Source organism: Silurus aristotelis (assembly GCF_946808225.1).
Source record: "Silurus aristotelis genome assembly, chromosome: 28".
NCBI lineage: Eukaryota > Metazoa > Chordata > Actinopteri > Siluriformes > Siluridae > Silurus > Silurus aristotelis.
In genome coordinates, this window is record NC_139601.1 from 5,861,052 (window position 1) to 5,885,585 (window position 24,534).

General features: G+C 38.3%; 2 protein-coding genes and 1 long non-coding RNA gene across 4 annotated transcripts in view; 2 read left to right on the forward strand and 1 right to left on the reverse strand.

Moving 5' to 3' along the window:
- cpne5b (copine Vb) overlaps nt 1–5,887 on the forward strand; it is a 114,979-nt gene extending 109,092 nt beyond the window's left edge. Inside the window, exons 18-20 of the mRNA XM_083534174.1 lie at nt 2,620–2,677; nt 4,442–4,515; nt 4,989–5,887. Coding sequence (XP_083390300.1) covers nt 2,620–2,677; nt 4,442–4,515; nt 4,989–5,177 — 321 coding nt within the window. The 3' untranslated portion in view covers nt 5,178–5,887. The remainder of the gene's footprint in view (nt 1–2,619; nt 2,678–4,441; nt 4,516–4,988) is intronic.
- A 3,170-nt stretch (nt 5,888–9,057) lies between these two features.
- On the reverse strand, nt 9,058–10,909 carry LOC310722052. Its single transcript, XR_014532280.1, has 2 exons — nt 10,501–10,909; nt 9,058–10,401 (listed from the first exon to the last, which is right to left on the reverse strand). It is a non-coding gene; the product is annotated as an uncharacterized lncRNA (long non-coding RNA).
- A 5,980-nt stretch (nt 10,910–16,889) lies between these two features.
- LOC310722022 (bcl-2-like protein 15) lies at nt 16,890–24,215 on the forward strand. Of its 2 annotated transcripts, none has more exons than XM_083534326.1 (4): nt 16,890–17,246; nt 18,173–18,291; nt 20,467–20,682; nt 23,087–24,215. In XM_083534326.1, the coding sequence occupies exons 1-4, from the start codon at nt 17,177–17,179 to the stop codon at nt 23,096–23,098; spliced, it is 417 nt and encodes a 138-aa protein (XP_083390452.1). In that variant the 5' UTR covers nt 16,890–17,176; the 3' UTR covers nt 23,099–24,215. The 2 variants fall into 2 exon arrangements, with proteins under 2 accessions (XP_083390452.1, XP_083390451.1); XM_083534325.1 differs by having other exon boundaries at nt 16,894–17,252; nt 18,176–18,291.
- Nucleotides 24,216–24,534: the final 319 nt, after the last annotated feature.

Consider the following 24,534-nt stretch of genomic DNA (forward strand, 5'->3'; position numbering starts at 1 on the left):
ACAGAACATAGTCACAAATCGAGGTCCGGAAAGAAAGACTTTGTGGAAGAGTGTCCAAATACTAATTCTAGTAAATTCTGGTTCTAATAAAAAAAAAAATTAGCACCAGTCTGAAGCAGTTGGATATTAAAAGAAAACACTATTAGGGCAATGTTTATTTGTAATTTCAGAAAGAATTTAGGGCACCATATTAAGAAGTCACCCATACATGATTGAATGTGGGAACATCCATCGCTCTCAGGCAATCATGTGTTATAGTTACCACGGAGGGCAAAGTAATCAACTAGACAAGCCTTTGCCACACTGAACCTCCCACTCAGTCAGTGAGTGACGAAAAGCATAATTGGAAACGACTTAAAGTTATGAAAGACTGTCACTTGTTCTCGCCCACAAACATCTCTTCTCTCTCTTTTATTAGCTCGGGTACGTCATTAGTTCAGGCCTGAGCTGTCATTTAGGACATTAAGTGACGGTCTTCTCGGTATGTATTATTTTTAATTACGTGGACGTGCATAATGCAGGGAAAAAGTTGGATATAACGGCGAGTTCTTTCAGCTGCGCTGTTCGATGCGAACATCCTTTAACCCTGTTAAATCTGTCGATATCTGAATGTGTCATAAAAAAGGACTTTCATTGATACTGACAGTTTATACGGCAAAATGACCGGATTCTTTTGTTTTGTTTGTGTTGAGCGGATACGCATGGCTACATGCTATTGTATTACAGATTCTCGGGTGCTGTCAAGGCGGCTATTGTGAACCGACAGTCTGTTTTGTTGTCTCATTATGCTGGATCTGTTCCATCAGTCAAAGTGGAATATGATGGCACAAATAGGGCAACGGGAGCTCAATTATCTATGGAGCTTCTGACATGCACCCACAACACTGGCTGTCACAAAGTCGTGTCGTACACAGATCATCAGAGATCGCAGAAGAAAGAGTTTTCACCTTCCCTGTCATGGGACTCTGCTTTGCAAATCTTTTTTTCCTGAGACAGAAAAAATTTGAGCTCCTTATCATGTCTGCTATGTGGGGCTTGGCTGTTCAATCAAAACCTTATGATTCTGGAAAATACCCTACTCATTTTTTGTAATTACATTCAGTAGAGAAACTGAACACATCTATAAAGTTGCTCCTCTGGGTGAGGATAACGTATCCCACCTACTGAACCAGTATAGAATTATTTCTAAATTACTGTAAAACTGTCTGCAGCTGGCCTCCTAACTGGGATGACTATATATTTGAACTGTAATTTCTGTCCATATCATTGAAGATCAAGAATCAAGCCACCTTCCAAAAGAAAGTGTTTCTTTTTTTTCATGAATTGATTATTAATACATGCCTTATAGGTCTGCATTGTGGAACTACGCTCACAAGTTTATAAATGAGTTTTAGTGCCAGTTGAGACACCTAGAGTGGGAGTGGCTGGGTGGGTTTCCTGGAGTAACGGGTGTCGTTACTATCATACTGGCCCCGCCTCCCTCACCCTCTAATCCCACGCTAAAATTCTCTCCAAATGATCTGCACTAAAACTAGCTAAATATTTCAAAACTTCATCAAGGAACATGGAGTGACTTTGCAAATAGGTTTTTCGCTTCCACTTGATTATAAAGCCACTGCTTTTCTCAGGTGGTCTAAGAATCACAGATTGTTCCATTTACTGCTCACATATGTGTCCTGAATAATGACTTCTTTTTCCTGTGTGTTTTTGCAGACAATTTACTCCCTTCTCCAATATGACACACAACCGCCTAAAATCCTTTTCTTTTCCCGAATCATTTACAGATATGTGAATTGCAAGAACTACAGGCTTAACACGAACGTGTGCTTCCTATGACTTTGTCCTTCCTTGTAGAGGGTTAAAACATACTGAAGAAACAAATGGAATTTCACACTATCTATTTCACACCATAATTAACTGTTGCTTTGTTGAAGCCTACAAAGTACTTACTGTAAATAGAGAGTAAAAAAGTGTATATTAAGGGTTATTGTGGATTTTACAGGAACTCCAAAATCCTCCAAAATCCGTGAGGTTTCAGTTACAGGAGATCTGCATGTTCTTCCCCTGAGTCCATGTCTGTATTGCTTTCCTCTGGATTCTCACCCTTTCAAAAAACACCGGTGAACAGTGAATCTAAATTGCTCCTAGGTGTAAATTAGGATGAGAATGTGTGTATACATGCATGTGTGTCATATCCAATACGTGTACATTCCTTTTGCCCAGTGCTCCGAAAAAATCACTTTTGATCCACCATTAACGGATGCTCACTATGACAAGAGGGTCAACTGTAGCATTGTTTGAACCACAAATCCGTTTTCGGGTTCTTAATCGGATATTCCCACTGATCCATGCATTTCAGATGCTTCATTTCTTTTCACGTCTGCATTGTGCAGGAATACACACTGGAGGAGACACCACTCCATCACATTTATTCGAGATTAGATTTTGCTAATCAAATATATATCCAACGTGAAGATTTGAATCCAGAATTGAACAACGGTGCAAAGTAAACATTTTTTAGTTTTATCGCATAAGTGCTTAGCATTGATTCTTGTGTGTAAAAACAAAGAATCTGAATGTTATTTTCCTGAGAGAAGTAAATAGCCTTTGTGCCTACAGGGTGCCAAGCTTCCCATGTCAATCATCATTGTTGGAGTGGGCCAAGCAGAGTTTGACGGTAAGCATTCTTCTTTTGTTCTTTTGTAATGCAATCTCCTCACCACCTTAAGCAATGGACAACATTCTGTTTATCTGTCTTCGCCTTGTTTACAAGCGCACACTGTTCCCCCACTAAAGTTAATAACGGGAAAACAAGTCAATAAGTCTGTGATTGAATTTTTAAAAACACAGGTAAGCCCTGCTACCTCTTCGCAATTAGCCAGACAGATGCTCCGAAAGCAATTACCAACTCATTTCCTTGATCAGTGTGAATGCAGGGAGGATGGGTCATAGGGAGCATTGATTAGAGGAGCATTGTCTAATCACCGAGTGTGCTGTAATTAGCACATTGCATCCAGTAAATGGGCACAAGTCTTTACATCTGCCATTACATGGTCAAAGTGGTGGCTGGTGTTAGAGGCCCTGGTCAAATAAGAAGCCAAAACCTCCCACGCTTCTCTTCCCCACTGAGGACTGCTACAATGTAAGGGACAGGAATAGCAATGTGCATTTCAAACAGAAATGAGATGAGCTATTGCTGGATGTGTTGTCTGTGGCTCATGTGGACAAGAGCTGCTGTACTGTACACAGAGCCACTAAAATAATTCAGTGCAGTACTTCATTATAAGGGGCAATTACTTTCAGTAGAAGTGCCAAGGCAAGAGATTAAAGGGAGTAATGAGCTCTTGGTCTCAAGTTACCTGTCATTATATATATATATATATATATATATATATATATTTGTATTATTTATAGTATTTATTTATTTATACTATATTATTATATAGTATTGTCTTGAGAAGATACTAAATAATGGTTGCTGAAATGTGAGGGGTGTACTCACTGTTTTGTGATTTAAATATGTAAATATATTAGGGCTGTCAAAAGTTGTTAACGCAAATGGCACAAATTCTGTTCACATACGATAAATGCAGATATAAAAAATAATAATAAACCGAAAAAAAAACTATTTTTAACGTTAAACATTTGTTTGCCAAGTCTTAAATCAAGCACCAAGCTCCGCCATGAAGCGCACATCCGGCAATTAAAACCGTCCGTGCGGAAACATAGCAAAAGTTTGGTGTCCTGATGATTTAAGTAATTAAAAAAATGCCATTATTACTTAATATTTACAAGAAGATTTTGTCTTCATGCTCTATGTGGAGTTTGGTTTCACTAATAATAAACATAAACAAACACTTGCATAAAGCATCTTTATTTGCCCTGGGCCATGTTGATTAGAGTATTAACAACTTAAGTATTCCTTTAAGGTACATTTGGAACAGATAATGTGTGATTAAGTTGCGATTAATTATGAATTATCTAGTGACAATCATGTGATTAATCGCAATTGAATATTGTAATCGATTGACAGCCCTAATATATACATATATACATATATCTATATATATTCTGGGCTGACACGGAGTAACTTACGGAGGTCTTTGGTAACATAGGTCACTGGATTCTATTTTCCATGCTGAATATTTTATGCACATCTACAGATCAAAGCCTTTTTTTAAAAAGCTTCTTCCAAAAGCCTGACATGCCTATTTGCATACCCAGAAACACACTCATTCACACCTAGATGGCAGATTGGAATGTGGTGAAGAAACCAAAGAACCTGTTAAAGAAGAAAAAACCCAGACGCTATGGATTCTTCTTTCTAAGGGGATTCAAACGCCATGCCTGCTAAATGCCTCCCATAGCATGATGGAGCAGCCATTTTTAGATGATTGTTTATTTTGGTGATTGTTAACGGTTTTTTTCTTTCCCCTCTCAGCCATGGTGGAGTTGGATGGTGATGACATAAGGATTTCCTCAAGAGGAAAACTAGCAGAACGGGACATTGTTCAGGTGACACTAGAAATCCTGTTTGGTCGAAGGAAAAAATAAGATCTGAAACATATTTATTCTCTTTTTTTCGGAATCGCTGTGATACAATCTTCTCTTTCGCTTTCTCTAATTTGTCTCTGTAAAATCGATGAAATCCAACCGAGCATTACCTCATCAGCATTTTTCATTACTGATTTAACGAATGCCCTTTTTAGTTAAGCTTTAGGTAGCTGATCCATGAACCATAACCCATTTTCTAATAAGGCAATTATTAATGTCGATCTCGAATGAATTTCTGAATTTCCCGGGGGCGTTTCTCTTTGTGCTCTCTGTTTTGTGCAGGGGACATTAGTAATGATAATGTCTAAGCATGCGGGATTATACTCATTAATTATATTTCATTAGCAGCTTGAAAATTCAACCTAGTTTCTGAGTGGAATGCAACTGCCATGACTGTAGAAAGGAAATAAAGGAACACTTCTTGGTCTTTGCAGTTTGTGCCATTCCGGGACTACATGGACCGGACGGGTAATCATGTGTTAAGTATGGCGCGGCTGGCCAAAGATGTCCTGGCAGAAATCCCGGACCAATTTATTTCATACATGAAGAGCCGAGGCATCAAACCTAACCCAGCGCCCCCTCCCTACACACCCTCAGGACACACACACCACACTCAGATATGAGTCCACCCTTCCCGAGGGTTTTTCCAACCAGAGATGCCTCTTTGGAATTAAGGGATTGGGACTGATGGAACAAGCAGGCCACTGGCTCCCTGTACAACTTTATATACGGTCTCTCTGGGACACTCTGAGGTGCCAAGGTATTTCTGTAACTGCTTTTGTTTCCTGCCTGTTTTCTCTGGGACAACAGCATGATCAAAGAAGCACACTTCAGTCAAGTTTTGAGAAAAAAAAAAAAAAAAAAGATAGAAATTGAAAGAAAAAAAAAAAATTCTCGGCTCATGACTGTTTCTCTCATTGGGCAGCGAGTTGAGATGGGAGAAGAAGACGATATTTGTGGATTCAACTCGTGCCTGTCTGTCTTTGTCTCCTGTACCTGGACAAGTATTCCCTGCTCTGACCGTTGACCTTACTCCACATTGGTGTACTATGTGCATTCAGGTGAAGTTTTCTGATACCTTTCTTAGTGGCATTCTCTTTAGGGATTGAGACTTGTTCATGTGTGTTTGAGTTTGCACTTTTTTGCGCACCACTTGAGTTGCGTGTTGATCTTTTAGCCTTTATGTTGTTTCTTAGAAGATTTTGTTTGTCTGTTCAAAGCATGCTGGTGAGAAGATGCACACTTGAGTGTTTCTATACAGAAAATAGGCACGTAATGGGTAAATCCTGTATTCAGATCAGTTAAGAAGCACAGCAGTAAACATTTTTATTCCTAATTATTTGCTCAAGAGTGAAATTAAACTTTTCAGCACCAGGCGCTGTCACACCCACTGCAAAATACATCATAAACAACCTTATTGCACACTTCAGCAATGCAACGGATTTGATTTTTATTTTTTTGTTTGGCCTGTGCTAGGATGAGTGGTCACACCTGCAATTCAGCAATCGTTTCTATTCCTTTCTCACTCGTTCTTTATCCCACTTTTCTGCAAGAACAGATGAATAGTACTGTAAATATTGTGGGGTACCAAAACCAAATCGATTTTGTCAAGACACTTTTATTCAAATGAGACTGGGCGGCCGTGATGGACTACATTACAGTCATGTGCGATTATAAGATCGGTAAGCCTAGTCACAGCCTCATTAGTATTTGCTGCATGTTTTGTTCTCTGCGGGTCTGTTGAGTCACAGGAAAGTTAAACGCCGGCATTTCTGGTGACCTGTTTAACTGGGCATGCGGTAATGCTGCAGCGATGAATCGCTATCACGTCAGAGAGAATTACTGATCGTAACTAATTAAAGCACACAAAATTAGACATAATTTCTGGTTTTACTAGAAGATATCGAAATCAGTATTAGGGTTGCAAAATTCCAGGAATCTGGGAACCTTCCACTGTAATTAACAGGAATATATAGGAATAATAATAAAATTCCCCAAATTTCAAATTATATCCCAAAACATTCCTGGTAGGTTTCCAACTTGGAATATGTCCAAAATTCTCAGGAATTAGTTCCCATTGAAGGTTTCTGGAAATGTGTTCGCCCCTTTGCAACCCTACTCAATATAATAGGAAGGAACTAGGTCAGATTTATGTAATCAGTGCAGTTATTAAATTATTTCTGGATAATTCTCATCACTGATAGATTAATATTAATATATGATAGTGGTTTCCTTTAGGGCATGCAGGGTTTTTTTCTTTTTCTTTCCAGGAACACTATTATATTTCATATTAGGTGCATTATGAATTCCTGGTGGTGACAGAATGACTGTAGAACATGATCACATGATCACACCCCTAACCTGCTCATTCGCCTGGCAGCAGTGCAATACAGAAAAATCATGTTTATGATGTTTACATCAAATAAAAATGGGGAAAACTCCAAGTGACTTTTACTGTGGTGTGGTCGTAGGTTTTATATAGTTTGAGAGTGACAGAAACCGATTTACTCGTAGGATTTCCATAAATGTACACAAAATGGTGTGAAAAACAAAACAACATTCAGTGATAAGTGGCAGTTTGTTTGCTTGTGTTGTACTGCTTCTGCATGGCTGACTGGATAGCGGTGCAGGTGTTCCTATTAGAAGTGAGTGAAATACTATATAAAGCCATGCAGATATTGCCCAGATACACCTCACTACACTACACCACACTACACACACACACTGTATTTGGAAAGGTTTTTTTTTTTTTTTTTTTTACTTTTTCACTTTTTAAATGTTATTCTGCAGCCTGATCCTACAATCATTTAACCTGGTTTTAAACACTCAGTACTCCAGTAAAAACAGAATTCTAGAAATGTCTATATTTTCTCCTAAATGTGAAATATCACAAAATATTCAGGCCATTTGCTCAGTACTTAATTGGAGCACCTTCGGCAGCAATTGGGCTGTAGAACAGATGTTTATTGGGGGTATCTTCGTCATTTGCTCCATTCAGCTTTTCCTCCACACTGATTAGTTGCCAAGTCTCTGCTGCAAAACAATTCCCCCGCAGCATGATGCTGCCACCATCATTCTTCATTTTTTGGGATGGTTTTGGGCAGGTGCCTGATTTCCTACAGAAAAAAAGATTAGATTTGGGGCTAAACAGTTCAATGTTGGTTTCATCAGACCAGAGAATCTTGTCCCACACAGTCTGAGGGTCCTTTAGTTGACTGTTGGCAAACTCCAAGAGGCTTCTGTCTAGCCCCTCTGCCATAAAGCCCAGATTAGTGAAGGGATGCAGTAATGGTTGTCTTTCTGGAACTTTGTCCCAACTCCAAACAGGATCTCTGGAACTCAGTCAGAGGGACCTCTCTTATTAAGCCCCCCTCCCCTGATTGCACAGTTTGCCAGGACGTCCAGCTCTTTAAAGAGTCCTGGTTGTGCCACACTTCTTTAATGTGAGATTTTTGGAGGCCACAGTGCTCTTAGGAATCTTCAGTGCAGCAACAATTTTTTTTGTAGCTTTCCCCAGATTTGTGCCTTGCAACAATCCTGTCTCTGAGCTCTGCAGGCAGTTCCTTTGACCTCATGGCTTGGTTTTTGCTTTGATATGCATTGCCAACTATAAGGCCTTCTATAGAGAAATGTGTGCCTTCTTAAATTATTTCAATTAATAAACGCTTGTGTCTGTGTGTGGTATTTAAATATTATTTGTAAAAAAATTATAGACATTTCTAGAATGATGAAAAAATAAAAATGTTAGTATCAGGCTGCAACATAAAATTGAAAAAGGTGAAGGGGGGCCTTTTTCAAATCCACTATATACATATACATAATATTATATATATGATGCTGGGGCCAAAACTATGGGGACACCTGAACATTGCAACCCATTGTGCAAAACTAAGCGCACAAAGGTCAAGAGCGACATTGTATTCTGTAGGGTTAGGTTAGGTTTTTTTCATTAGAACTAAAAATAAATTGTCTCACTATGACAATGTCCCTGTGCACCACAAAATGAGGTCCAGAAAGATCTGGTTAGTAAATTGTTGGTGTGGAAGAACTCAAGTCACCTAAGCCTTGTCCTCAACTCCACTGGACACCCTTTAGATGAATTGGAACTGCACCACGCCTCTTAAAAATCAGCACTGCACAACGTTTACACTGTGGCTGAATGGACAAATTTCCACAGCCACACTCCAAAATCTATTAAAAAGCCTTCCCAGAAGAGTTGAGGTTATTCTAACAGCAAATAGGGGGAACAACTCCATGATGATATCCATGATTTTGGAACAGAAATATTTAGCTGTTATGGTCAGGTTTCCACACATTTTTTGCCATAGTGAATTTCACAAAGAAACAATCAATGGTAAACAACCAGCCTTCAATAAACTACTAGCTGATGTTTAGAAGGTTCTTGCACTGTTTTCCATTACTGTTTTCAACAAGCCCTTGTTGCCTTTTCTTTCATTAAATGTATGTAATACTGAAGATATGTCCTGAAATTTTTTTTTTTAACTATTCAACATGTCTGATTAGCTAAAAGACTCAAATTAAAATTACAGCAACTGTCCTCTAGGTGGAGTTGTTTGCCCGATTTGATTGCATCAATCCATATTTGTGGTATTAAATAAAAGACAGAAGGTAGCAGAAGTAGCAGAGCTGAAGATGTTGAGGTTTTCATTGGGAGTGACGAGGATGGACAGGATTAGAAACAAGTTTATTAAAAGAGACAGCGCATGTAGGACGTTTTGGAGACGAGGGGAGGGAGGCGAGATTGAGATGGTTTGGACATGTGCAGTGGAGGAACATTGGGGTATATCGGTAGGAGAATGCTGATGATGGAGCCACCGGGAAGGAGGAAATGAGGAAGGCCAAGGAGGAGGTTTATGGATGTGGTGAGGGAAGACATGCAGGTGGTTGGGGTGAATGAAGCAGATGTAGAGGACAGGGGGGTATGGAGACGGGTGATCCTTGTGGCAGAAGAAGAAGAAGAAGCAGATTGCATCAATCCATATTTGGCATTTAAAAAATATAAGGAATTGTTCTGGTCACAATTCCTTTTGAGTAATAGGCTCTTTTTCTGGCATCATGCTTTCCCTCTTAATATCTACAAAGTTGAAGTGTTCCAAAGAAAGCTTACAGAGACCTACTGTCCATGTTCATATTAACCATTAATCTGTTTGTCGGTCCTGTGTAATTTACCCAGCGTGTAACAGTTTACACTCCCAGACAACACACCGTACAGTAGGTTGTGAATCAGCTATACCACAAATGCGGCACACTGACTTTTAATCAAAAGAAGTACACCAATTTTTTGAATATACCTCTCCATTAAATCTATCCCATCTATCGAATGCACAGCATGCATAAGCCTTATATGTAGCGTAGCGTGCGCATGGCAAAAAAACAATGCTACAGACGAAATCTTTTAATGAATTTCCCATTAATTCAACGTGTTATTGAGGCAGAATACCTCTCAAGCATATAAGCAGTTAAAAACAAAAACAAAAATCAAGATTCTTACTCAGGGGTAACAATGTCTCCTGAGCAGTTCTGGGATTTAACTTGCACCTCTGACGAGTGGAGAGGCGCATACATAAATGGATGAGTTTGTATTTATTAGCAGTTCAATCAAAACATTTAAGGAAGCCCTTAAGTGTAAAGATGTCTTTCCATACGTACTGTACACCTGTACATGATCCCTTTTCATATCCTTTATAAAGGTCATTCATTGGCTGTAATGGACAATACATGTCCGATTGCACCTTTGTACCTGTTGTCCCGTGTCCCCAGCACGTCTGATTATGACGCGTTAGGGGTTTGTACAGATCAAAATTCTGTGCCAACATCTGTAACATACTGTAGAGACAAGTTCAATTTCAGCCAACTAATTGTGCATGTAATTGCCAAATATAGAAGCAGCTTTTTTGTTTTCTTTTTTTTTTTTTATTCCTGTACCTGTACTTATGTTCAACCTTTTGTGATATTTGTTAATTTTGGAAACCGGCAGCCCACAGCATGTCACACGGCCTGTTTTTAAAAACTTTTTCTAAAATATATATATAAATATACATTGATATGAATTTTAATTATCGTTATTTTTTCACTTAGTTTACATTCTTAGCTATTATTTTCACTGGCATGGTTGTTTTTCACCTCAAAAGAATTATATTGTACATGATTGTTGTTATAACAGTTGGTTGTGAAATGCTTTGTATTGGATTGCCTTAAATGAAAAATAATAAAAGAGAGAATTCTTTTACAAATGCTTGATTCATTTTTCAATTTTTTGCATTAGAATTTACAGAGAAAAAAAAAAACTAACATAACGTAAGACATATACAAAGGTGTGTGATGATATGGGAACACTTTCTTGATGGTGATGTTTATTTACCGTGTATGGAAGGATCCTCGAATCACAGGAAAGTCTTCAGGAAAAGGAGCAGTGTTATTTGGTCTCATTATCTAGAAGAGAGAGTGCAGAGAAGCATGTGAGGGAACGACTTGTGCAAAGCTGTTAGAATGAAAGTTATACCATGAACATGACGTTCTCTCATGGATGTTCCACAACATTAATATATATATATATATATATATATATATATATATATATATATATATATATATATATATATATATATATATATATATATATATATATATATAGGACAAGAAATTATAGACAAACTATCAACTTTGGGGGTCTGTGTTGATTAGCACTACAACACAGACCCCCATACCACAAACACAAGCCACTGTGTTATATCCCTTAAATATTATAACACAAAATAAATAAATCATGACTTTTAAAGCTCTTTCAGATCCACCATCACTCTTAATGAATATTTATTACATCAAAGCAGATGAAATGAAATTGAATCACACATATGATTCCTTCCCTCAGTACTAGTTTGCACTGAGTGCTGCAGTGTGTCATACTGCAAGATAATAATCCCAGCTAAAAGAACACAAGTGCATCTGGAAAATCACAGGCGTCTTTTTCAGGAAATTTTGTTTTCAGAGAGCCTGAGTGTTTAAAAGAATGATGAATTCCACTGTTCGGTTAAATGGTAATGTACCAAAGCGAATAAAACAAACAAGCTGAACAGACTGCTTTACTAACTAATACTGAAACCATCTTCAAACACGATGAAAAGCACAGAATTTTAATCTTTCACCTGGATAATAATAATAATAATTTCAAAAATCGAATTAGAACATTTAGAAATTCCCTCGACCAGGTGAATGTGTAAACCTTCAACAGGAGGTGTCTTTCTGGGTAAACTCATTACGTAGAGCTCCTTTTGCACTTCTTGCCAATCACGTCAGCATTATTGGCAGTAATTGCTCAGCGTGGTGTTTTCACAACAAGCGGCAGACAGGTGAATAAAAATCAAATAACAGGCACATTGAAAGACTGACTGGGGCAATCACTGGCCTTGCCTTTCTTTGCCAGTGTGCCACAAAAAACCTTTTTAAGCAAAAAAATCTGCTTTTTAAGAACCACAGGAACCAGAGGTTGCTGAGAGTCATGAGTGGATCAGTCGAATTTGGTTTGTGCAATGCAATTTTTTCAGTTCGTTTTCGGAGAGACCAAAATAAAGCAAGCAACATCATCTCATATGCACACTCATGTCCTTTCACCTAAGGGTTTTTTAGCCATTGACATATTTCAACATGAAACTGGAGACAGGTCTGGCATTTCCCAGCCGGCTATGAGCTGAATAATGATACATACATGGATTCTTACCGCTGCGATACGTTACATTTCCAAAAATGTAACAGAGAGGAAACGACAACAGCACTCACAAAACTGTCTTTGCGGAAATAGACATATGTAGCCATAACATACATACATACATATACATATATATATATATATGGTAATTTTGGGGTGTTTTATTACGTAAATCTATGTGGCGATGCACATGCACAGCAATGTATAATAGAACCTGTAGGATTTATTATGGATATTGACTATAGCTCTGCATAGTAGTGGTTCGGATGGACAGAACTAGAACTTAATAATGCAACTGCCTGATGGAACCATCCTCGATCTTGTCAATGCTGCAATGAACATAATGAAGAATTGTATTGTTCCCCTGAACAATACGTTTTTGTTCGGGGAGTGGCTTGATGTGCCACTTGTTCTTGCATACCATCAGGAAATCGACACTATTATTCCACAACTCTGAAACAAACACAGTTTCACCGTTTTTTTATTGTATTTTATTTTAACTGTGAATGCAGCTGAGCCTGTCTAATGTGAAGAGAATACCAGTGTCCTTCAGGAGCTGAATGCAATACCTTAGTGACTGGAATTGTGTTAGGATGATGAAGAAAAGATTCAGATGAGCTTGAAGATATTAGAAACTCAAGCAACCCCAGGCCTGTTCATTTTATACTACAGATCAAATTCTGAATAACTAAAACACTGTAACCACCATAAATGACTGAGTATTAAGGGTTGGTTAAGGCTGCTGACATCTTTGTGAAACCAACCCACGGTTTGAAAAAAGTGCTAAAAGAACAAAATTCGTTCTTTCATTTATTTTCATCAACGATGCATTTCCATTGGAATTGGGATGCATCCAGAGCTTATTACTGGAGAACTGGACACGAGACAGGAATGCACTCTGGATGGGATGCGGGTACATCCAAAGCTGTACATAAAGTAAATACATTCACATCTGGAGACTTTGAGGTTTATCATAGAAAGTCCACATACTGGCATGTGTTTGAGAGTTGGGACAAAACTAGAGAGACCTGCACATGAACATGGGGAGAAAATAACCAGAGCTTAGGATCAAACCAGGAACCCTTAAGCATTTTATTTTGTGTTTCAAATATTTCATAGAATAGTGGAGCTGGTACTAATATTATAATAATTGCCAAATAACCGAAAGCAAACAGGCATCATATTTTAATTTGCACAATCATTAGCATTAATAAGTCTCATGACTGAACACAAAATTTCTAAAAGCTCCTGGGGGACCTCATCATATCCAGAATGTCAAAATACATTCGATACCCCATATCCAGTTACACGGCGCTCCAGCTCGATGTGATTCACGCTGCTTAGCATTCGAAAAGGGCATTGCACTGTTAAGGGAGAAATATTCAGTGCCAAGGTCTGTATGGGGCAAATGAGAAATTAAGCCCTGCCTGTGTGTGTGTGTGTGTGTGTGTGTGTGAGTGTGTCTCACTCTTGAAAAAACACTGATTAATCACATAACCTCTTATGAATGATTGTTTGTGATTGTAATTATATCCTAGCTGTCAAGGACAAGGATTTCAGAGAAAGATTGGACGGTGCGAATACTCACACACACACACACACTCATACGTGTGTTATTTGTGAGTGATATCACAGAAAGGGCTCTGCTCTCGCTCATTGAGTGTCTCTCTGTCTCAGATTTTCCCTTTTGCTGTTTTTTGTATTTCTCGTTTAACAAGACACTTCGCTGCTCAGTAGAGTGGGCCACAGGGAAGACTTGGACAGCTATCATGGGCTTGGAAAGGAATTGGAAAAGAACTTATAAGGCCAGCGTGGTTTGCGTGAAGCTTCTGTACCCCCAGTGTCGAGGTACACAAACGGAACAAGGCCAATGGAGCAGTAAATAAAGTTGACGTGTGTATTTCTGTGACCCAATTGTGCCTGCAGTTTGCCATTAAAAGAACAAAGAACTGGAGAACAATGATTTCCAAGACTGATGGGGATTTCTATGCAAAACAGTAGTACGGCTGTATATATTATAGAATATATATTTTTATAATACATATAAAGAATTAGACAAAAAATATATATTAACATGCCCATTCTATACATTGATGTTTCTGTAGTGACAGAAGGAACATGAATGGCAGATGTGCTACATAACTTAAGACTAAAACAAATATTCATCGACGTGAAGCAGCAATTTGTCTGGAATGATGTATATAATACTTATGGAAGGAGTCTCCAGTGTCGGCACTTTGTAACATTCAGTTCATTTTCTACCATGAGAAAGAGTCTTCAGGACAGAGGAATTTTCATCCGAGGTTGTAACATGAACAACTTCTTTTGTTTTTATTATGCTACAATGCAAGGAAAACTTATATTGTGAATGTAACCAACAACCTATTAAAAAAGCATGTTATATTGTAAAAACAACTAATTTTTGTTACTGCTGGCAGAAGATTGTAGTATAAGAAGAGTACGATCCTTTGGGGCATTCTGTTATTGGAAAACAATCTTCCGGATTGGATAATTGTAACCGTTCTGTCATTGATTTTTTTTTTTTTATCTTTTTCTAACAGCACGCCTTTATGAGTTTATCCCGTACATAACGTTACCTCTTCAGAAATGTAGCTCCGCTCTGACAGATGTGTGCTGTCATTGTTTGTAGAAATGATTTATATTACGTATGCAAACGGATCTCGTTTGTTCCTCTCTGCTCGGGAATTATGCGCCGCGGCTCAGCTGTTTACGCTTCTTTCGCCCTCGTTATTGATAACTTTAATATCGGGGAAATGAGCTAGATGCACGTCAGGACAGGTAATGCGAGAATAACTCCTCCGAGCTTTGCAGACATGTAAGGAATACTGGAATAACGGGAGGAAGAAATAGGGGGTCTTTTTGTGCGACCGTGTTTTCTCAAGTGGTGGGAAGCATAAATAATGCACAAGTAGAAATGGCAGTGTTTGGCCAACTTAATAAAGGTTCGAAAGGGTCTTATTGGTCTGCTCTTGAGCTGTCTCCTGTGTGTTGATGCTTAGCCAGGCATTAGAAACGTAATAATCGTTGAATTTGGGCCGAGGTCGTTGGTGCGACAAGTTTTTGCACTCCTGAGATTGTCAGTTTATCTAAAAGAAACTTCCATCATTGCATGATATTGTAAACTGCTCTAGTTGGTGTGAGAGAAAACATAAAATAAACTGTCTGATGGGAACAGCAAAATATCTCTAAAATACTAAACTTACATTTAATAATCATGGCAAAAGGACACTTGTCCTGACACCTCTGTACAATGCACTATTGCAGTTACTATTCATTTTCATAATTGCTGACAGAAAAGTAGTTTTAACAACCTGGAAAAACTGCCCTACCTGTAATACACTTCACCATAATGCACTGCTCCTTGTTATACATATCTATAACACACCTTCGATACAGTCCACCGACTGATGCACAATTGGGATGATGGATGTCTAAGTTATATTTACTACCTTTTCCCCCCACCCCCCTTCTCTCACTCAATTACAGACACACCTTTCTATCTGTAATTAAACTGAGTGTGCCATGGACTCATTTAATACATTTTTTATTAATTTTCAGCAACCACTTTTTCTGGTCCCATAAATACTGGAAAGTAAGGCAGAAGGACAGGACATTAATCCAACAAAAATGAACAGCAGAATATCTTCCACTATTTATCTGCACAAGTGGACAGAATCAGTAGCTTCTAAACCCGGGTTTAGGAGCGACCATCATCTTTATAAAATCAATTTTGGTACTCACCCTGAAATCAATACCCATGCCAACTACTGCGCTAATAAACCAAGAGCATGTTATTGGAAACAATGGGCAACGTAGACTTTCCAATTAAATTACTGGAATGTTTTCAGGAGGAAACTGGAAAACGTGTATGCAGACATGAAGAGCATGTGCACAAACTCATCACACAGACCTGAACCCTGAATCAACCTGTGGATCCTTGATCCTTAAAGTGTGACCTGGCAACTCAATAGCCACCAGAAGGCCTAATTTGTTTTTTAAATACTTTCATACGTTAATATTTTTAACTTTGAAGATTCGTCATGATGAAACCATTTGTTCTTTTCCACCCCCACCTCTCCCGGCCTTGAGATGGCACTGAGAGGGTAATGGAGCTCCTTTCTTGAGATGGAAATGTAAGGGTGGTGAGGTTCCTTTATTGAGATGGGGATGTAAGGGTGGTGGGGCTCCAATCCTGAGATGGGGATGTGAGGAGAATGGAGCTCCTTCCTAGAAATTGCATTGAGAGGGTGGTGGAGTTTCTTCCTTTGGATGATGGCATTGTGCGGGTGTTGGAGCTTCTTCCTTGAAATGAGGATGTGGCGGTGGTGGCGCTCCTTCCTTAGATGGGGATGTGAGGAGGTGAGCTCTTTTCTTGAGATGACATTAAGAGTGTGGTGTAGCTCTTTCCTTGAGATGATAACAATGAGAGGGTTAGTGGAGCTCCTTTCCTGTGGCTAATATGAGTTCTTACACGGTTGCACTTTGTCTGCCTATTTTTGTAGTTTAAACATTAGGGTGTGGCGTACGCTAGCGCAGAGCCATTCCTGATCCAACAGCACCATCTGTCGGTGAAGTGGCAAATATGGATAGCGTGAACTTCGGCCTAGCAACACGGTAAGGGCGGAAACTAATGACGCAAGATCTACCGAGCCTTTCTACTGATAGGTAAAAGAAGAAACTGAACCCAAAGAAAGTACTTTGCTTTTAGATCCCGAGCACGAATGCAAATATCGCATCGGGATTATTCGGCAGAACAAAATCCTGCCAAATAACTTCGTATGCCAAGAATAAGAGTCCTCACTCTCGGGCGTTTGTGGTTGAAAGAAGGTGGAAGCTCGTTTAGTATTTTAGGTTCTTTATTTTCAGTATTTCTCCATGGACTTTACACAACAAACCCAGGACATCCTGTGCTGTTTTTTCGATGAGCCATACCTGGAGACGGACGCAGGAAGTAAGTACTATATAGTGTTTATATACACACACACACATACATACATATACACACTACTGTATATAGGTGGGCAGTATATGTGTAAAATGCACCTAAGAAAGGTGACCTGTCAGTGTCTTACCTTTAAACAGCAAAGCAACTAAGAATTAATAGTATTTCACAAAAATAGAAAAGGAAATAAGATTAAACCAAATCAAGAATGTGACAAAACATAGATATTTGTCTCCTTAGACGTGGAATGAAACATACGTGTAAGAAATACTCGTTAAGGTGTATAACCTCATATCTGAATAAATGGTCCAAAAAATGAAAAAGGACAAAAATATTAAAAACTACCACTTTGTTTTTAATATTCCTGAAATGAATATAAAGGTGTGTGTATATATATTATTAAATGTATAGGTCTAGTTTTGTTGTATAATCAATAGAATGATGTATAATACCGAATAAATGAGAAACACTGGATGAAAATATTTATAATAATAATAAAATATTCCTGAAATGACTGTAGAAATGTGTGTATATAATATAATTAGGTCGTGTTAAAGTGTATAATAGGCCTGTGAGCTAAAACCTATAAATATTGGCTCTTATCGAAATCAAAATCTTGTTTTTTATACTTATCACAATAAAACTCGTCTAATGATTTTAAAGCACCAAATTGACCTGTAATAAATGTCCCTTTGAGAAAAGTGAGGATTTTATGAGAATATAAAGGTCTTTAACCCTAGAGATATTTTTTGCTAAATTTTCAATGCTAAATCTGTTAGCTAGCTCCCCTTTCTGAGTTCGGGTTGTATTTCCGGTTATGAGAAGAAGGCTGGTGTTTAGTTTCTTATTCTTTCGAGTTCATTTCCACAAAACCAAAATGAAAGTTTGAAAACTTGCCTGTGGTTTTTTTTTTCTCCCTCTTTTAACACCAGACGAGTTCGACCCGGTGAAGATAGCCAACAAGTTGAAGCAATTAGGAGACCACTACGATGAGACGGTCATTCAGCCCCTCATGCGTAACATCCAAAAAGCTTCCGCCACTGACCAGGTGTGTGAGACCCCCCAAAACCTCCAACCACATTTACACAATCCACCACACTTTCTGCTATAGAATTAGCTTTCCATAATACCACAGGACTACACTACCTTCAAATCATGTCCTAGTTCTCTGCCAGACTTTTTCACATTTGTTGCAAAAACTCATTTCATAATTATTATCTTTAACCTAGACCAAAGCTTTGTGTGATGTTTCAAAGCTAGAAGTTACTATATCTTAGATGCTTTATACACTACACCATATTTACAGCTCACACTGTTAGAGACCTATTCCATTCAGTTCAGTTTTATTGTTGTGCCAAAGATTTAGAGACAAATAGGTTATAAAATATGAATTTATATCTTAATGCGTATAAGAGTATCCCTTTTGAGCAAGCGGGGGGCGAGAATGCAAAGTGGGAGGGTTCCAAGGAACTTTCAGAGGAACCAGATTTAAAAGTGAACCCGTTCTTTTTTTTTTGGGTGGCACCGAACGTCCATTCTTTATAGTTGATATAATTATATTACATATTTACATATACATTATAGTTTTTAGATGCGTTATACATTGCACAAGAAGCTGAGAATGTCTGGGGGAATCTATTCGATTCTGTTCAGTTTTATCGAACAACAGACATTGTGCCGAAGCTTTACAGTGATCAGTGTTCAAAATATGAATTTATATGCAAGTGTGTTCTTTATGAGCAAGCCGGTGGCAATGGCGGCAAGGAAAAGCCCCCCGAGATGGGTTCAAGGAACCTTGAGAGGAACCAGACTCTAAAGAAAACTGGTCCTCGTCGGGTGGTGCACACCCAAGAAAATGGAACACGCTTGTTCTCATTCTTGCTTTTGTCTTTTTAATTTAGCAAATATGATTGAGAGAAAAACAAAACAAAACATGAATCCTTTGGTATTAAAATCCTTTGGCAGCTGAAAATGCTGCATGCTTCTGATATTTATAGTTGTAACTCTTCCGGTTTCCCTGGTCGAATGCCGAATACAGACTAACTACTGATGTGAGAGTTTTATTCTCTCACGCTAGTGCAGAACGTACACACAAGGTTCGGTGTGTCAGATGCGTCTGCCTCATAGTCGGCATAATTTGCAGCACATAATGGCGATTTCATAAAAAAAAATTCCAGACATCGGCCCGATTAACCGGCTGGACGATCAATCGTTCAAGCTCTAATTGAGAATAATATAGGTAATATTAGTGAAAGGCGTTTAAGCCACCAAGGTCAACATACAGATTTCATTCCAAAGTAAATCTTGAATGCTACTAAAGAATACATTGTTATCTAAATAAATGTTTATATGCAAGTAATTTAGGGTGGATTTTCCATAGCAGGAAACAAAACCAGTTAATTTACATTTAAGGCATTGGCAGACGCCCTTCTCCAAAACGACTTTTCATTTATTCATACAACCGAGCAGTTATGGGTTAAGAGCCTTGCTCAAGGACCCAGAAGAGGAACTCATGACCTGATCAGAAGTCCAACGCTTCAACCACTAAGCTAACCCTTATCCAGTGCAGTGACATCATTGTTTATCATAGGTCACGTGCTTTTTATTTCTTAAATTGTTTCCTTGTTTACAGTCCTTGCTGCCCTGCCTTGCTTTTTGGTTTCTCCCTACAACAATGCAAGGGAGGGTAGAAACTAAATGAATTGAGGATTGAAAGAAAATCAATGATTAACGTATATGCCAAATGAGATGTGATGACTCTCCATCATCATGCCATATTAATTTATTGATGGTATGATGTACTACACGGTTGCTCAGACTTATCCAGAAAGGTCAGGTGTTGGTGTAAATTTTCATTCCACCCAATGCTTAAGGCACACCTGAAATCCGAGATTAAACAGGTAGAATAATATGTGGGTCCCAATAGACTGAAATCAAAACAGTCCATGTGCAGGTACAATTGGACACCAATGAAGAAGAGAGCGTAAATAATCTGTGTATATACACATTAAAACATCACATGTGAAAATGATTATTAAGTCTGTACAAAAGTCTGTGACTTCTATTGCATACTTTGACATTAATTGAAAAATTGTCTCTGCAAAATTGCCATTTTTGGAGTAATAATTGCCCTGTCCAGGGTTTGTTCTTAAAATAACACACCATATCACCACCTTGTATAGGTAAAGCATGTAAACCCATTAGCCTGTTTTTCATTTTTCAGGCAGCGGTGTTCACGGACAGCGTGGACGTCCTGTGTAATTCATGGGTGGCTGAAGGACCTGAAGTTACCCGTGAGAAGTGTCTACTGAAAGCTACAATGGCACTATCACTATACATAAAGAATAACTGCCCAGACCTCACTTCAAATGTACGCGGTGCCATATTTAACATTCTCAACAATCGGCTGGGCGGTTGGATCATGCAGCAGGGAGGATGGGTAAGTTTTGACTTAACAACTTGCTCTTACTAAAGAAATAAAAGTTTGTTTAAATTGAGAAGCTAAGTCTGCTAATTCTACTCATTTGACTTTTCATACTAGCTGATCTCCGAGGTTGTGCTAGATATTGAAACTGTTCATTGAAAGTGAAGTTGACTGAGTTTTTACTACAGTGGGTACGGAAAGTATTCAGACCCCCTTAAATTTTTCACTCTTTTTTATTTTGCAGCCATTTGCTAAAATCATTTAAGTTCATTTCTTTTCCTCATGAATGTACACACAGCACCCCATACTGACAGAAAAACACAGAATTGTTGACACTGTTGCAGATTTATTAAAAAAGAAAAACTGAAATATCACATGGTCCTAAGTATTCAGACCCTTTGCTCAGTATTTAGTAGAAGCCCCCTTTTGATCTAATACAGCCAGGAGTCTTTTTGGGAAAGATGCACCTGCGTCTTTCACACCAGATGCGTCTTTCACACCTGGATTTGGGGATCCTCTGCCATTCCTCCTTGCAGATCCTCTCCAGTTCTGTCGGGTTGGACGGTAAACGTTGGTGGACAGCTATTTTTAGGTCTCTCCAGAGATGCTCAATTGGGTTTAAGTCAGGGCTCTGGCTGGGCCATTTAAGAACAGTCAAGGAGTTGTTGTGAATTCACTCCTTCGTTATTTTAGCTGTGTGCTTAGGGTCATTGTCTTGTTGGAAGGTAAACCTTCGGCCCAGTCTGAGGTCCAAAGCACTCTGTAGAAGGTTTTCGTCCAGGATATCCCTGTCCTTGGCCGCATTCATCTTTCCCTTGATTGCAACCAGTCGTCCTGTCCCTGAAGCTGAAAAACACCCACACAGCATGATGCTGCCACCACCATGCTTCACTGTTGAGACTGTATTGGACAAGGGATGAGCAGTGCCTGGTTTTCTCCACACATACCGCTTAGAATTAAGGCCAAAAAGTTCTATCTTGGTCTCATCAGACCAGAGAATCTTATTTCTCACCATCTTGGAGAACTCCATGCGGGTTTTCATGTGTCCTGCACTGAGGAGAGGCTTCCGTCGGGACACTCTGCTATAAAGCCCCACTGGTGAAGGGCTGCAGTGATGGTTGACTTTCTAAAACTTTCTCCCATCTCCTGACTGCATCTCTGGAGCTCAGCCACAGTGATCTTTGGGTTCTTCTTTACCTCTCTCACCAAGGCTCTTCTCCCCCGATAGCTCAGTTTGGCCGGACGGCCAGCTCTAGGAAGGGTTCTGGTCGTCCCAAACGTCTTCCATTTAAGGATTACGGAGGCCACTGTGCTCTTAGGAACCTTTAGTGCTGCAGAAATCTTTTTGTAACCATGGCCAGATCTGTGCCTTGCCACAATTCTGTCTCTGAGCTCTTCAGGCAGTTCCTTTGACCTTAATGATTCTCATTTGCTCTGACATGCATTGTGATCTGTAAGGTCTTATATAAACAGGTGTGTGGCTTTCCTAATCAAGTCCAATCAGTATAATCAAAAATTTCTGGACTCAAATTAAGGTGTAGAACCATCTCAAGGATGATCAGAAGAAATGGAGAGCACCTGAGTTAAATATATGAGTGTCACAGCAAAGGGTCTGAATACTTAGGACCATGTGATATTTCAGTTTTTCTTTTTTAATAAATCTGCAAAAAGGTCAACAATTCTGTGTTTTTCTGTCAGTATGGGGAGCTGTGTGTACATTCATGAGGAAAAGAAATGAACTTAAATGATTTTAGCAAATGGCTGCAATATAACAAAAAGTGAAAAATTTAAGGGGGTCTGAATACTTTCCGTACCCACTGTATATACAGGGTTTCCACAGAGACTTTAAAAGTTTAGAATGTTTTTTGTTTGTTTGTTTCCTTGTTTTTTTTTTTTTTGTTAGTCCAAATAAAATTAATCTTAAATTGAACTTGGTTAAAACATGTAGAAACCCTGTATATAGATCCAATTTTCAGCCATCATCCTTCTCCTGATTACTAATGCCGATGGTCTTAAATAATGTGGCTCACAGTCTCGCTATAATCCGGGTACCAAACCTGAATGCTTGCTTTTTCCTGGCAATATATCTTGAACATTGTGTATTATAAAAAAGAAACCAAAATTCATAAAATGTAATTGCTGATTGGACGCATGCTGAAGTTGACGCATGGGAACAAAATGAGTCATTTCTCAAGCACAGGCACTTCCTCATATCTTTGATGGTGTAAAACTCGCTTTGCATCTTCAAAAGAAAACACATGCGGTTTATCAATGTGCTGAATATTAGCAAACAGAATTGCATGTGACCATAAAATGTTTTTAGTACTACACTGCACTGTAATTAATTTGTTTTTAGTACCTGTATTTAGGGCTGAAAATATAAAAAAACCCACTAAACATTTCCTTTTCTTTTTTTCAGGGGCAATTATAAAACCAGTGAGAAGAATGTGATGTCACTTCTTTCTTAGGAATTTTGTCTGTGAAATACAAGATAAAAACAGTAAAGATACCAAGATTTCCAAATGGCTACCACTAAACAAACAAAGTATGAAAAAACACCCCTAAATAATGTATGATACATGGATGCAATTATGCCTTTTTTTAATTCAGCTACCAAACTACAGACATTACAATAATGGCCATTGGACTTCCTGACTTTCATTTTACTTTCACTTTAGCACAATCTGCACTTGTTTCACAAACTTGAATCATGGTCTGGGTGACTGTATTGTTTTTGTTAACAACTAGTAGAATTATTTCAACAACAAAAAATTTACTTTTTTTTATTTTTATTTTTTAAAGAACTACTAATGTTCCTATTGGTGCATTTCTAACAGATTATCATCGAACGAGAAATTGTTGAAATTTGTATAATAAAAAACAGTGTATGTCTGATTTATATTGTCAGCCTCCTTAATGATCATTTTTATCAATTTACATTCATCAACTGCAAGAGGTTTCTTTGTCAAAGCGCTGAACAAGATATCCAAATAAAGATAAACAATAAGCTTCATTATCACTGGCGATTTTATCCCTGCCGGAAGGGGGCAGCACTTCACTAAATAATCATTATTTCACATTCACCACAACAGAATAAGGTGCATATTGTATTTTGCAGGCAATGCTGTGGTGCTTGTGGGACTGGGTATCATGTATTAGTGGTGAGGAGAAAATTTAATTCTAGATTCAGTAGCAAATTTACTCATGTAGAAACAATTTATAGAAATTCGATATTACCATTTAGTATCTATTTGTAAATTCGACCTAGTTATGGATTGCATAAATACCCTACTGCCTTGCTTTGATTTGTATTCAAGCTCTGCTATGCCTGATATCATTTTTGCATTTGGGCCTGTCACCACTCTCACTTGCACCAGGCTGCATTTTTCAGAAGAGATATATTGCATAAAAACATCCTATAAATGATGAATGATTATATGGAACATCCATAAATCATTTTTATATGATTTAATTTTAAGAATGCATTGAAGTCACCAGGTGTAGTGTTATTTGGGCAGAACTGCATATCATAAAAAAAAGACCTGCCTCCCATTAAAAAGAAAAAACAGCAAAATTTAAATAAAGGAATTATTCTACACACCTGCAGAGGTGAAGACTTACCAGATTTTTCTACCTACACAACCTAATCCTAAAGAGAATGCAGAACCAAAATAGGAAAGCAACATTGCATTAATTTATATTCAGATAGTTGATGTCAGAGTCTCACTTCTGATCAGCTCTCTTAAAATAGCTGTGGCTTTTTCAATAATGCTGCATTTTACGATAAACACCATGACGTGTGTGTGCAGATGGTCATGACATTCATATATAATGGAGGTATTTTTATTATATGTGGTGAGTATGTGG

Excerpts from the sequence above, each read along its gene's own strand:
- LOC310722022 (XM_083534325.1), top strand. The coding sequence starts at position 17,177 with ATGGACTTTACACAACAAACCCAGGACATCCTGTGCTGTTTTTTCGAT. Across the intron at positions 17,253-18,175 it reads CCTGGAGACGGACGCAGGAA|ACGAGTTCGACCCGGTGAAG; the intron begins GTAAGTACTATA and ends TTTTAACACCAG. Across the intron at positions 18,292-20,466 it reads AAGCTTCCGCCACTGACCAG|GCAGCGGTGTTCACGGACAG; the intron begins GTGTGTGAGACC and ends TTCATTTTTCAG.